This window comes from Otolemur garnettii, unplaced genomic scaffold, assembly GCF_000181295.1.
Source record: "Otolemur garnettii isolate 467f Iridium unplaced genomic scaffold, OtoGar3 scaffold00092, whole genome shotgun sequence".
Taxonomy (NCBI): domain Eukaryota; kingdom Metazoa; phylum Chordata; class Mammalia; order Primates; family Galagidae; genus Otolemur; species Otolemur garnettii.
The window spans coordinates 3,730,135-3,744,852 of record NW_003852487.1 but is presented as its reverse complement, the minus strand read 5'-3'; the positions used below and the strand labels follow the sequence as shown (position 1 = coordinate 3,744,852).

Sequence of the window (14,718 nt, the reverse complement as noted above, 5' to 3'; positions counted from 1 at the left end):
CGAGACCCCCATCATTTATTTTTTATTAATATACATAAGAATTACCATTCTAACCATTTTTAAGTGCACAGTTCAGTGGCCCTAAGCACACTCATTGTTATGCGATCATCTCCACCATCTTCTCTGGAACATTTGCATTTTCCTAAACTGATGCTCTGTCCGCACCACTCTCCAGCCCCTGGGAGCCACTTTCCCACATTCTGTCTCTCTGGATTTGATGACTCCAGGGACATTATATGAGTTGAATCTTGCAGGATTTGACATTTTGTGACTGACTTAATTCACAGAGCACAGTGTCCTGCAGGTCAATCTCTGTTGTAGAATTTCTTTCCGTTTTAAGGCTGAAGAGCAATTGATTTGGATTTTTGTAACAAAATCAAGTTTGCATTTACTGCTGTCCCCTCTGGGTCTGACCTTAGCCCTATGTCATGCTCTCCTAGGTCAAGCGCAATCTGTTGAATGTCTCCTACCGCATTGCGCAGTACACGGATGTCATCTCCGACCTGCGCAGGGAGATCGAGCACCTTAAGTCAAAACTGGAGAAGCAAGGGAAGGAGAAGAGAAGCGAACCCAGTGTCCGGGATACGCAAGGTAGAGCTGAGCATGGATCCTGCGTCTCATGTGGGCCCAGTAGCCTTGGTGCCCCTTCCCACCCCAGGGGTCTGCCGTCATCACCTCAGCCCCATCTCTTGTCCTTGCCTGTGCGCTTCGTGCGCTGTGGCTCTAAGTGTCTGCATCCAGAGAGTGCGTGAGCAACCCCGCCATGGCCACCACCTGTGTGCCCCTGCCCAGGCTTTCATCCCTCACTTGTAAGATGTGGGGACTGGATTGTTTTCTCTGCTCTTTTATACGTTTTCACTTCCTTTTCCCACCTTTTTTCTGCTTTTGTTCTCTTTTCTTCTTTTATTTCTTTCTTTTTGAGACAGAGTCTCAAGCTGTCACCCTGGGTAGAATGGTGTGGCATCACAGCTCACAGCAACCTCAAACTCTTGGGCGTAAGTGATTCTCTTGCTTCAGCCTCCCAAGTAGCTGGGACCACAAATGCTCACCACAATGTCCGGCTATTTGTTGTTGTTGTTGTTGTTGCAGTTGTCATTGTTGTTTTAGCCGGCCCAGACCAGGTTCAAACCCACCAGCCTTGGTGTATATGGCCCATGGCCGGCCCACTGAGCCACGGGCACCATCCTTCTTCTTTTCTTTTTAAGCTCATATTTGTGTTTTCTTCCTTCCAGATTAACCTTTTAAAAAATAATCTTTTTAGCTCGGAATAATTTTGGATTTACAAAAGAGTTCCAGAGATAGTACAGGGTCCTCAATCATTCTAATGCCTTTTTAAAAAATTTATTGAAGGCTGGGTGTGGTGGCTCATGCCTATAATCCCAGCACTTTGGGAGGTCAAGGTGGCAATATTGGTTGAGCCCCAGAGTTCGAGGTTGCAGTGAGCTATGATACCACCGTACTCTTGTCTGACTACAGAGTGAGACTCTCTCTCTCTCTCACACACACACTCAAATATATTGAAGTAAAACTTGTAACATAAAATGAATCATTTGAAGGTGAATAATTCCATGGCACTTACATGTCCCCACTGTTGTGCTGCCACCACTCTACCTTACTCAAGAATATTTCCATCTCTCCATAGCAAAACCCCTTACCTACTAAACAGTTTCTCTTGTTTCTTCTCCTGAGCAAGTCAGTTTTATTTAGCCTTCCCTGGCAGGTCTAAAAGCCTACCACAGTTTCACCACAAATCATAAAATTCATTCCTAAGTTTAAAAGGTACTCTTAAGAATACGTGTAATAAAGTCAAGCCAAGCAGACATGCATATACATGCACATGCATACACAGTTTTTGGTCTATTAAAGTAAGTTTTGCCATCATTTATAAAGGACTTCTAAAAATAAGAAAGAGCAAACAGCCTAATATTTTTAAATGGGCCAGGCAATCAATAGGCAATTCACAGAAGAATTCCTAGAGGCCAATAAACAATTGAAAGATTCTCAAGTGCATTCAGAAACAGAGAGATACAAATGGAAACAATTTTCACTTATTGAACTAGCTGAAATTAAAATATCAGGTAATATGAAATGTTTATTAAATGGATAATGTAAAATCATATTCAATTGCCAGGACAGAGCAGAACATGCTAAAAAAAATTACATAAAATTAAGTGTGTAAATGGTAACCTTAGATACTATATTATTATTATTATTTGAAACAGAGTCTCACTATGTTGCCCTCAGTAGAGTGCCCTGGAGTCATAGCTCACAGCAACCTCAAACTCTTGGGCTTAAGTGATTCTCTTGCCTCAGCATCCCAAGTAGCTGGGACTACAGGCGCCCACCACAATGCCTGGCTGTTTTTTTTTTTGTCATTGTTTAGCAGGGCTGGGCCAGGTTCAAACCCGCCAGCCCTGGTGCATGTGGCTGGTGCCCTAACCATTGAGCTACAGGCATTGAGTCTAGATGCTACATTATTGAGGGCTCGGTGGCATGTGCCCGTCTCCCAGCTACTCTGGAGGCTGAACCAAAAGGATCACTTGGGGCCAGTAATTCAAGACTGCAGTGAGTCATGATCTGTCTGATAGTCACTGTGTTCTAGCCTGGGCAACATAACAAGAGCCTGCGTCTAAAAAAAAAAAAACCCAAACCCATTATTATTGGGAATGTAAATTAGTATGTTTCCTCTGGAAGGCAATTGAACAGCATCTGTTAAAATTTAATGTTCCCAAGCAATTCCCTCCTCCAAATCTACCATAGAGACACCCATGTGTTCCGGGAGGTGTGTGTGCAACTGGAACAGCCCAAAGTGCCCATCTTTGGGGGGTGGTATTAGCAGACTGGGGCTCACCCCTTGTGGACTCTGCAGCTATTATCCAGAATGAGGTGGATCCACGTGTGCTGGTGACGGCCTCTAAGACGTGTCATTGGGTGAGATAAGCAAGTGGAAAAATAATAGGTCTGGTCTATTTATAGAAAAACCCAAAGCCAAACCCAGGCTCCCCCCAAATACATGTATCTCTCTAGATACATATTTATGTATAAAACCACACAGAAAAAGATTCAGAAGGGTACAAATGGTGGTGATGTTTACTTGTGCCGGAGAATGGGTTTGAAGCAATGAGTGATTAGATGGTCAAGACCCCTTTTAACTTTTGATATATAATTTGAATTTTTATAACTAAAGTGTCTTCCCTTAGTACCTGTATAAATACTTCATGTTTAAAAATATTTCCTGATTTTAGTTGTAATATGTTTATCATTCAAAACCAGGAGAATATTGTCAAGTATAAAGAGACGAAAACAGAATTAATTTATACTCCTACACTTTGGAGATAACCACTGTCAGCATTTATTGTTATATTTCCTTCCAGTCTTTTAAACACATACACACATAAATGCATTCACACATACATGCAAAAATACAGACACACATAAATGTGTACATACATACTTTTTTTTTTTTTGAGACAGAGTCTCATTTTGTCACCCTGCCCTGGGTACAGTACTGATCTGTTATGATCTGTCTGCTGTGTGGCATCACAGCTCACAGCAACCTCAAACTCTTGGACTCAAGCGATTCTTTTGCCTTAGCCTCCCGAGAAGCTAGGACTGTAGCACCTGCCACAACGCCTGGCTATTTTTAGACACAGGGTCTTGCTCTTGCTCAGGTGGTCTTGGACCAGTAAGCTCAGGCAATCCACCCACCTCAGCCTCCAAGAGTGCTAGAATTACAGGTGTGAGCCACCTTGCCCAGCCATGTTTACATATTTAAAGCACAAATACACACACGTACAGCTGGGACTCGGGATCCTACCTCTTCCTATATTCACACACCTTACATTCATCAGGCACCTCCCAGTTTCAGGTACTGAGTGACAGGGGAGTAGGATGCAGACAGCCCCAAACACACATTCCCATGGGAGCGACACCACAAACAAGGAAGGTAAGGATCTCAGGAGATGATGCTGGGCAGGAGACAGGGGTCGAGGGAGGGCAGGAAGAGGCATCACATAGTTGCATGGTGTGGAAGGGCCTCTTTGAGGAGATAGCATCGTAACAAGGGAAAGAATGCTTTATCCACAGGTCTGTGTTCAGAGCCTGTGGCAGAGGGGACTACACATGCCAAGGCCCTGGGCTTGGTGAGCTCCAGGAGCAGCAGGCAGGCCCATGTGGTGGGCACCTGAGAAGGAATGGTGTGTGGTAGGAGGTGGCTTGCAGGATGGTCAGATTAGATACAGAACAGAAAACCAGAAGACAAGAATGGTTTCACTCCAGCAGGAAAGAAAGATAAGAAACATTTATCCCAAAATGTTACCTAAGTATAGACACACTAAGCAGGAGGAGAAGGTAGGTGGCAGACAGATGGACCCAGAGTGAGGGTCTGACAGCACTGTGCTGAGAAAGTGAGGTCTGAGCTGAAATAGTGAGCCCAGCCTCACCACTCTTTGGGCCCCTGAAACTCATATCCAGGAAACCTGACCCCAAACCAGGCCAAGAAACGGTTTAAATTCTTCCATATCTCCAATTTATTTATCCACCAGTTCAACTATCCTTTCATCTATCCACCCATCCACCCACCCATCTATCATCCATTCACAAATCCATCCATCCATTCTCCCATTCACTTGCCCATCCTTCCATCCACCCATCTACCCACCTGTGCATCCGTATTCACCCACTCATCTATTATCCATTCATTTATTCACTTATCCATTCCTCCTTCACTTATTCACATGCCTCCCACCTGTTCATCAATTCATCTACTCACCAATCCATTCATTCACCTTTCCACTCATTCACCTACCCATCTATCCGTCCATCTACCCATCCATCCACCACCATCTACCCAGTGTATTGAACTCCTCCATGGGCCAGACCCCACTTTGGTGGGCAAGTGTGGAGTTCAGCCCTGGCGTAGGTGGCACTGTTCTTGCAGCAGCCAGCTCCTTTCTTTCCTGTAGTCACAATTCCCCTGCATGATGCAGAGGAGGACAGCCGCCAGCAGATGAACAAGATTCGGGCCCAGCTCATCGCAGCCTTCAGGGAGCAAATGGAAATGCGCCGCAGCCTGGTGGAGCTGGAGAACACCAACATCGAGCTGCACGTTGACATGTCCCGCCATTTGCTGACCATTGCAGAGTGAGTGTGCCTTCCCGCTGCGCAGCACCAGACCCCAGCACTGTCCACCCCAGCAGGGCAGAGGAAGCCCAGAGAAGCAGATGGGGCCACTAGTGGGCGCTCTTGTTTCTTGCTGCTGTCCAGCCACCCTCTGCCGCCTGGCCAAAGGGTCTCTCTCTCTTCCCAGGCAGGTCACTGACCCCACGTGTCCCCTGCTGTACTGCCCCTGTAGCTAGGCTGCTCCAGGTCCCTTTTATTTCTCTCTTTCTCATAGTCTGGTGTCCAGGGCCAGCCCTGGCAGGTTAGCAAGCATCAATCCCCTTTACCAAAGTGGATGGTGGATTTGCCTATCTCCTAGGCCAGGGCTCTCTCTCCCGTTGTGCCTTTACTCCTTATTCATTTTTGCTTAGGGCAGAGTGACCATGGATGAAGGGATTGACTGTGACTGACCATCCACACCTGGACATGTTTAGGGTGAAAGGGAGTGCTATTAACAATTACCCTGGGACAACAGGGACACAGGCCCAGCACACTTAGTCGGTAACCCAATACTCAGCACTGTGCTCAAGTCCATTCCCTCCTTCCCTTCTGCTCACGGTTCTCCCCCATTTCTCCTCCCCTCTACTCGCTTGCTTCCTTCTTCCTTCCTACTTCTCTTAAAAAAATTGCACAAACAGCACAAGACTTACATTAGAGGGATTCTAAATAAAAGGAAACATGCTCACATCTTATCCCTTCCAGCTAGTTGCCAACTGCATTTGCTGCTCAGGCTCCTTCCACACTCCCCATAAGGACCCTCTCTCTAGAGTCAGTGTAGTCAATCCTCAGAACACCTAGGTGTACGGGTAGTTGTCATCCAAGCCTGATAGCTAAGGAAACTGAGGCTCTGTGGGGGGTGCATTTATGTAGGAGGTGCCAAGTTCTCCCATAGACATGGGTGTTCTGGGGACAGAGGCTGGGGCTGCTGCAGAGCTCCACACCTGATTGCTCTGATCCTGACTCAAATGTTTATCAATCTTTGTATTTTATTCTATTTTTGAGACAGAGTCTCACTTTGTCCCCCGGGTAGAGTGCCATAGCGTCATAGCTCACAGCAACCTCAAACTCCTGAACTCAAGTGATCCTCTTGCCTCAGCCTTCTGAGTAGCTGGGAGTATAGGCACCTGCCACGATGCCCAACTATTTTTAGAGATGAGGGTCTTGCTCTTGCTCAGGCTGGTCTCAAACCAGTGAGCTCAGGCAATCCACCTGCCTCAGCCTCCCAGAGTGCTAAGATTACAGGATGAGCCACCCACCATGCCCAGCTTTCTTCTAGTTTTTAGTCATGCCTTAAAATATATATGTCATATATATATGTATGCATGTATGTATAAGAGATCATATGGTAGACCCAATTCTGCTCCATTTTCATGACCATACCTGTGTATAGGTCACCCAGGCTAAGAGTGCTCAGAGACTAGAGATGCCAGGATGCCCAGCCCCAGAGTGGCCTATACCCTGATCCCTCTGTATTTCCTCCCCAACAGCTGGGAAAGAGAAAAGACCCACTATCATGCCCCCAGGGTTGGCGGAGAGCTGGAGAAGGATGAGGAGCTGGTGAATGCTGATGGGGATGTGGATGAATCCTCGGAGCCACCTGAAGTGGCTCTGGCCAGAGAGGAGGTCAACCTGCTGTTAGCCGAGCAGCAGAAAACAGCGGCCCTCAAGGTGGGGGAGTGGATCCAGTGCCTTCACGGTAACGACAGCAGTGTTAAAAGTTGCTAATGATCATCATTGATTGATCACGGTATAGGCACTTGGTGAACATTGGCTCATTCCACAGGGGATGGCCAATTACAACCATTTTATAGATGAGAAAGCTGAAGTGCAGAGAGACTAGGTAAATTATCCCAAGTCCCCAGAGGGCAGGAGGAGCAGAGCTTGGCCCATGCCCCTCCTTGATGGAGTTGCACCAATGCCAGGGAGCTGTGGAGGTCAGTGACCACGGAAATGGAGCGTGAGTGGTGGTGTGGTATCCATGAGATCCTTTCTTGCTTCATCTTCTCTGGTGGTGTATGGAATGTTGAGGCCCCCAGCTTCCCCGAGATCCCTCTGCAGTGACACCCCATGTAGCTCCATAGTTTGCAAAGTGACTCCCAGCGGCTTCTTTCTGGGCTGTCCGGAGTCTGGTCTTGGACACATTGTGTCGGGACCAGGGACAAGCAGAAGGAAGCCCACACTTGTGGTTCCTCTCTGGAGAAGGAAGTTTTTCACATTTTTGTTTTCTGAGAGGCACTAGCTATTTATATGAGCTATTTATGTAATTGCTAGTTATCCAATAGTCTCACTTCAGAAAAATTACAGAACTGGCGCATGACAGACACTTTGGGGAAAATGCCAGGGAAGCTGGATACAATTTCAGCCCATTAGTTAAGTGTTTGCAGGTGTATTTTCAGGCAAGCACAAAAAATATCTGATGATGTCATGTTGTTAAAAGCAGGCGGCATTTATTTCACTTAAAAGCTATGTAGCCAAACCAGAAACCTCTCAACATCATCGCATCTGTCTGCAGCAATTTGGAGATGATGCGATTTCACTTCAAAAGTCCTCTGACCTTTAAAAATGAGAAAACTGCCTTTTGCTTGAACCAGTAATGTGCATCTGTAAGAGTATGACCTTCAAGAGCTAAAAGTAGATATCAGTATACAATGCAGTATGCAAATGGTGAGTTCTGTTAGCTAATTAATTAATTAACAATCAAAAACAAATCAATGTTTTAAGTGTCCAGCTCAATGCTCAGCCCTAGAGACACAAAGATGGGGGAGACACACTCTATGACTTCAGCTCAGGATCTAGTGGGAGAGACACAAACGTCTACAATTCAGTGTGGCAGTCCCATAACGGCTGTGACTATGAGGTGCTGGGGAGGTCACAGTAGGGCAGGGGGCTGGGAGCAGTGCTTTGGGAGAGAAGAGGAGGATCTCCCCATGACAGCTGAGCCTTCTCTTCCCAAAGGGGACCCTCTCTGCCCCAGAGGAAAAAGAAGGTTGCACTGCTTGCTGTCATCTCACCCATTCCTGGGGCATGTGATTTAGGGGATGGGTTTGCACAGCCCCCCGGCCACAGTGGAGTTATGCAGTGTGATGGTTACTTTTCTGTGTCAGCATGACCAGGCCATAGGGCCAATGGTTCAATCGCACACTAATCCAAGTGTTGGTATGAAGATGTTTGGTAGGTGTAGTTGACATCTACAATCAGCTAACACACACATATACAGACAAGTAAACACATGGTTGTTTCTCTGGAGAGCCCTGAATGTAGTTATGGGCTCACAGGTGGATCTCAATGGCTTTCAGCCATGTCCCATGTGGTGGTGAGCTCCCTGTGGCCTGCAGGGGCAAACAGCATCAGGGTTCCCTGCTGCTTGGCTTGAGGACAAGGCCCTTGCTGCAGACAAGAGGTCTGTAATGTAGGGGGTGGCATGCTCTTGGAGGACTCTTCATGATCATTATTCTTATGAAAGCAATGGGGTGGGGTGGTTTAGGATTGGCTGGTTTAGTGATTTTGGAAGACTCTGGGCCCAGGGGTGTTCCACGGTGCCTTGGACCAGGTCCTGGGTGATGAGGGTGAAGCGTGAGCCTCAGCTAGTTGGGCTATGAGTTCTGGCCTAGTTGGTTTGAATTTGCAAAAGCTATTATCTCTAGGAATTGGCAAAACCTGGGAGAGGCAGTCCCTGCAGGTCACCATGCCCCAATGTCAAAACCTTAGAACTCAGAATAGACAAGACATGGCTTGTGCAAGGCGAGGGCAGCCTGTCCTCAGAGTGGCTCACCTGCTGGTTTTCCCAAGAGGGGTTTGCACACCTGGCATGCAGGAGGGAGCAGACACAGGCCAGCAGAGCCCCCACAATCCCTGACCTCTCAGTTTCCCTGCCAGGCCGAGCTGGAGCAGCGTCTGGCCAGTGCAAAGCAAAAGGCCTCACAGATGGAGGAGCTGCTGCCTGAGCGGGTCACCAGCGAGGCCCAACGGGAGGTGCTACAGCTGCTATGCCGGGCGCATGAGCTGGAGGTGGAGAACACGGCACTGCAGGCCTGCAGCCTACGCCGGGAGAGCCTGCTCTGCCAGAAGGACTTTATGCTCCAGCGCTACCAGCAGCACCAGCAACTCTGTGAGCAGGTCATAGAGGGGCAGCAGCAGCTGATACAGGGTGAGGTCAAGCCCTCCGGGAATTCTGGTGTTTGTTGTCGGTATGGTATTTCCCATTGCTGTGCCCGTGGTTAAAGGCTGGATAACCCAAACTGGCATAGGGTAGACACAACCTCTCTCCTTCCTGATCCTGCTCCCTGCATGTCCTTCCCTGCACACAGTGTGCCAGGTGAGTGTGTGTGGATGGGCAATTTCTACACTAAAAATTTCCACATCACACCCATTGAGTAGGCCCTGCTTTGTTTTCACTTACTTGTGTGTCCTAGATATTGACTCTGATGACATCCACCTTGTCTACAGAGATGCCTGTCACTTTCCAACTGCCTCTGTTGGTGAATGTGGAAGTTGTCTTTGTCCCCGTGTTCCTGCAGCCCACCCCCTGTGCCCCAGCTTCCGGCCTACGGAGACAGCAGTCCTGCCCAGCCGGCACCAGTCATGCTGGCCAGACCTCTTTCTCTCCCTCCTCGTGCTCTCAGAGCTCCTGTCCCATATTTTCTTTTTTATCTTTTTATTTTGACATAATTTCAGACTTACAGAAAAGTTGTGAGATAGTAGAAAGAATTCCTGTGGATTCCCAAGCAGTAACATTTTCACTTTTCCTTTACATTCTCTCCTTCTCCTCTTTCTCTCTCTCTCCTAAAGCATTTTTGATACCCTTAAATAATTTAGGGTATATCTTCTAAAAACAAGGACATTTTCTTACATGACCCCAGGATATTGACATTGACAATACTAATCTAAAGACCTTATTGGAGTCTTGCCCCATGTTCTATTAATATCCTCTTCCGGGCTGCCCATGGAATAGCTGCTCACCAGGACAGAAGGGAGGCTGCCTGAAGCTGGGGTTACTGACGGCGGGGGCGGGAGAGGAAGCTTCTGGGGAAGCACATGCTATCCGGGGCCTGTGCAGGGCTGGACATGGGGGTATACTCCTAGGAGCGGTCATTTAACTTAAACTTTACTTACACTTTAGAATTATTTTATGATTAAAAGGCAATATGTAAACACAATAGAAGAACTGTGAGATCAAAACCTTAAGACAATATACAGAAACTCCACCCTCCAATAAAGCCTCTTCTATCAAGTTGGAGTATTTGCCTTCAAACAGTCAAAAGGATGACACTATCTTTTTAACAAGTGATGGATGTTTTCCCAGATTTTGTGGTAGTAGAGATGTAGCCCTGTTCTAATCTCTGCTCTTTGCCGGTTCCCACAGGTGGTGGCATCCCGGTGCCAGAGGCCCTAGCCCAGCAGTACCGCCTGTACTCCCGGGAGCTGAACCGCCTGTTGCTGCTGCACTCGCTGATGCCCAACTCCCTGTGGGTGAGTCCGACCTGCCAGGCCAGTTCAGGCCAGTGGCCAGTGCCATCCCGTCCTGCACAGCACCAGGCCCAGCCTGTGCAGGGATTCACTCTACAGCAGGCCTGAAGCAGAATAGGAAACACAGAAGCACCCAGCTGCCTCAAGTCAGAACACTAAGGCAGAGGATGAGCTGTGCCTGGCAGGGATGTAGGGTTAGGGACAGCTTGGCCAGAGGCTTGGTGGAGGTAGGTGTGCCTAGGGAGAGCCCTGTGGGCCTGAGTCCTGATCGTGTCGGCAGGGGTGGTTTGCTCTCTGCCTCTGCAACTCCTTTGATCCTTAGCTGTTGTCAGAGGCTTTGCATGGTAGACAGAAAGCCTCCACTGAAAAGGCAGCCTCAGCCCCCTGAGTGGACTTTGTGCTTTGGTGGTCTGGACAGGTGTCTTCTGGGGAACCTCAGTGAGATGTCATTCTAGGACTCTCTTCTGGGCCTATCAAGTGCTCTGGGGATATCATTCTGGCTCTTCCATGGAGGGGTGGGCTATGGCACCCAGTTGGAGCTCTCTAGGGAAAGAGTGATGTAAGGGGGCCTGTGCATGGGCTGTGACCTGACCCGCAATGTCTGGGCCAGATCTTGTCTTCCCCCTAGCCGTAGACCCTCTCTCTGTTCATCTGCTCAGAGCAGGGAGACAAGACCTCCAGGCCTCAGCCTGGGTGGGGGTTGCTATCCTAAATTATGGTGTGAGGAGGGTGCATGGGTCTGCCTGTGTCTAAAGCCACTTCCCCACCCCCACTACAGAAGTACCGCTCTCGTCCTTCCTGTATGTTCTGTCCTGCCAAACACCAAACTGCAGCAGAGGAGTCCCCATGAGGGAGTGCTCCAAACTGTGCTGAGATGGGGCTGGCTAGGATTCCAAAGAAAGCATGAAATTATGGGCAATTGGGCCAAAGCATTTATTAGGAGGGCTGACAGGGGCTGTGGCAGTGGGCAGTGAGAGATGAGGGCCTGCTCCCAGTGTGCCCACTGTTAGGAGGCCGGCAGGGAGGTGATGTGAGGGTTTGGGGAACCTGCTCAAGGCCAGGGCCAACCTCTTTCAGTGTTTTGGGTGACAACCTAGGTACCTTTATCAATGTGTGGGAATGTTCAGGGCCAGGTTTGGGTTCAAGCCTCTGGGAACACCTGCTGATGGCCAGACATGAAGTGATTAAGGCTCTCTGTGATGTTCAGTCAAGACACAGAAGACAGTGGCTGTCCCAGGGAGAGCTGGAGGCCCCACACCAGACTTTTTTTTGGTTTTGCATTTTTTTAGAAAATAGACTTTATTTTTTGGAGCAGTTTAAGGTTTACAGCAAAACTGAGCAGAAGGGACATAGTTTCCACGTATCTCCAGCCTGCATACAGCACAGCCTCCCCCATGTCAACGTCTCTCAGCAGAAGAGAACTTTGGTCATAGTGATGGACCTGTACTGACACCTCATGTCACCCTGAGTCATCATTTACCTTACAGTTCACTGTTGGTATGGTATGACTCTGAGGGTTTAGACAAGTTTATGATTCATGAGTCTATATTATCAGAGGAGTCTCACTGCCCTAAGAATCCTCTGTGCTCCATCTGCTCATCCCTCTCTCCCCAGAAGCCCTGACAACCACTGTTGTATAGTCTGCCTAGTGGTTTTTCCAGAATGGGATACAGCTGGAATCCTGCCAGGCATCCTCAAACTACGGCCCATGGGCCACATGCAGCCCGCCTAGGACATTTATCCAGCCCGCTGGGTGTTTTTGCCGCCAATGCCTGTCCTGCTTAGTATCCAACTTGTCCTGGGGCCCGCAGTCAGGCCCTCCAACAGTCTAAGGGACAGTTTAAAAAGCTTGAGGACCCCTGACTGTAGCCTTTTCAGACTGGCTTCTTTCACTTAGTAGTGTACGTTTAAGGCTCCTCCATGCCTTCTCATGGTGCGGTTTGCACTGAGCAGAATTCTGCTGTTTGGGTGTGGCTCAGCTCCCGGCCGGGTGGGAGAGGGGTGGCATCTCGTTTGCTCCAGGGTTTGGCTGTGAATAAAGCCGCTATAAACATGCATGTGTAGGTTTTTGTGTGGACACATGTTCTCAACTCCTTTGGGTAAATGCCAAGGAACAGTTTCTAGCTTGCACATGTGTGTAACAGCATCTGCCCCTCCAAGGCAGCAGTGCTGTTTTGGACCCACTGGCAATTAACAGGAGCTCCTGTTACTTCATGTCCTCACCTAAACCCTTATGACTCCCAAGTGATGGAGTGATTGGAGTGTCTTGTTATAATGTTTCCTTTTCTCCCACAAATACCCTTTTATGGTCCACAGCCCAACTCAGGACCTGCATATCACGTAGTTGTCATAGCTCCTCAATCTCCTGTAGTCTGGGAAAGTGCCCAGGTCCTTTTTTACCTGTGTGACATGTGGCCAGAAAGGATTGTTCTCACCAGCTTTGTCACCCACACAGAGCCTTAGCTGACTCGGTGTGCCTGACCTCTGGCTGGAGCAGACCATGGCCAGCCACCTGGAGGGCCTCCCTGAGGGGCAAACAGACCCCCTGAATCATAGTGGCTGGAACTCGCACCTGGATAAGACACCTGAAGGTGGCAGCAAGGCCATGATAGGCAGGAGATCTGAGGCCTGGCAGGGGCGTGTGCAGGTTGGGGCAGAGCGGTAGCTCCCCCACTGGAATCTTCTCCTCCTCCTCCATTGTGAAGTGTGCAGTTCACGTTCACCTTGTTGTGCAATTGTCACCATCATCAATCCACAGAACTAACTTTTTTTTTTTTTTTGAGACAGAGCCTCAAGCTGTCCCCCTGGGTAGAGTGCCGTGGCTTCACTGCTCACAGCAACCTCCAACTCCTGGGCTCAAGCGAGTCTCCTGCCTCAGCCTCCCAAGTAGCTGGGACCACAGGCGTCCACCACAATGCCTGGCTATTTTTTTGGTTGCAGCCATTATTGTTGTTTGGCGGGCCCGGGCTGGATTCCAACCCACCACCTTAGGTGTATGTGGCTGGCGCCTGAGCCACAGGAGCCGAGCCTCACAGAACTTTCACACTCAGAATTCTTTCATCATCCCCACCCTGTCACCCACCATGCTCCTTCTGTCTCTGAGTCTGGTGGCTCTGGGTCTTTGTGAGTGGAATCGTGCACGGTTTGTTCTTTTGACTGGCCGATTTCACTCAGCAAGATGTCCTCATTGTTCATTTACGTTGTAGCGGGAGTCAGGATTTCCTTCTCTTTTAAGGCTGAGTAATATTCCACAGTGTGGATGGACCATGTTCTGTTTATCCATGACCGATCAGTGGACACCTGGGTTGCTTCTGCCTCTCAGCTGCTGTGAGGAAAGCTTCCATGAGCGTGGGTGTGCAGGTACTTCTTTGAGGCCCTGCTTTCCATCCCTCTGGGGACTAGGTGTGTACCCACAGTGGAGCTGCTGGCTCATACAGTAATTCTTTGTTTAACCTTTTGAGGACTATGGGCTTTTGAGGTGTTCTGACAACAGGTGTCTCCCCTGTGCTCCAGTTTTGCTCAAGGTCAGGGCTATGCTGATGGTCCAGGGGGCCTCCTTCCTGCTGTCTGTCCCCATGATGGTGGACAGGGACAGAGCTGACTTGCTGGCCTCCCATACTGGGGATGTCCTCCTGTGGTAGTGGCAGGGACGGAGCAGACCTTCCTGTGACTCTGCAGTGGCCATCTGCTTGGTGACAGCTTGCCCACTTTCTTGTTGGCCTAACTTAGCTCCTCTATCTGGTCCCAGGACGGCTCTATTCTGAACCTATCTCCCTCACTGGAAGAGTCTAGCCAGGACCAGCCAGATGACAGGAAGGACCTACCATGGGGTGCCCAGTGTGAGCTGCCCCCAATGCTCCTAGAGAGAGACAGGTGGGTGGCTTCCTCCTGCCCTTCCTTGGGCCTTCCAGAGCCGGGGAGCCTGAGGCTGGGAGCGGGGAGGGGCTGGCAGACGGATGTGAACCACTCTGAGGTGTTCAGCCCACGTACATGCACATCTCAGAGCCTCTTTTGCAGAGAGCAGCTGACACCCCATTCTTTGCAGGATTGTTTGAGGAATGATAAATACATCCCAGGAGATTCTCACTACAT

The 14,718-nt window shown here is 49.0% G+C and overlaps 1 protein-coding gene across 1 annotated transcript in view; it reads left to right on the top strand.

The window, feature by feature from the left end:
- The window catches only part of LOC100957642 (kinesin-like protein KIF19), a 24,850-nt gene extending 13,590 nt beyond the window's left edge, over window positions 1-11,260 (top strand). Inside the window, exons 10-15 of the mRNA XM_023516532.1 lie at window positions 441-591; window positions 4,965-5,142; window positions 6,648-6,828; window positions 9,037-9,307; window positions 10,523-10,629; window positions 11,255-11,260. Of these exons, the coding sequence (XP_023372300.1) occupies window positions 441-591; window positions 4,965-5,142; window positions 6,648-6,828; window positions 9,037-9,307; window positions 10,523-10,629; window positions 11,255-11,260 (894 nt within the window). The remainder of the gene's footprint in view (window positions 1-440; window positions 592-4,964; window positions 5,143-6,647; window positions 6,829-9,036; window positions 9,308-10,522; window positions 10,630-11,254) is intronic.
- The last annotated feature ends 3,458 nt before the right edge of the window (window positions 11,261-14,718 follow it).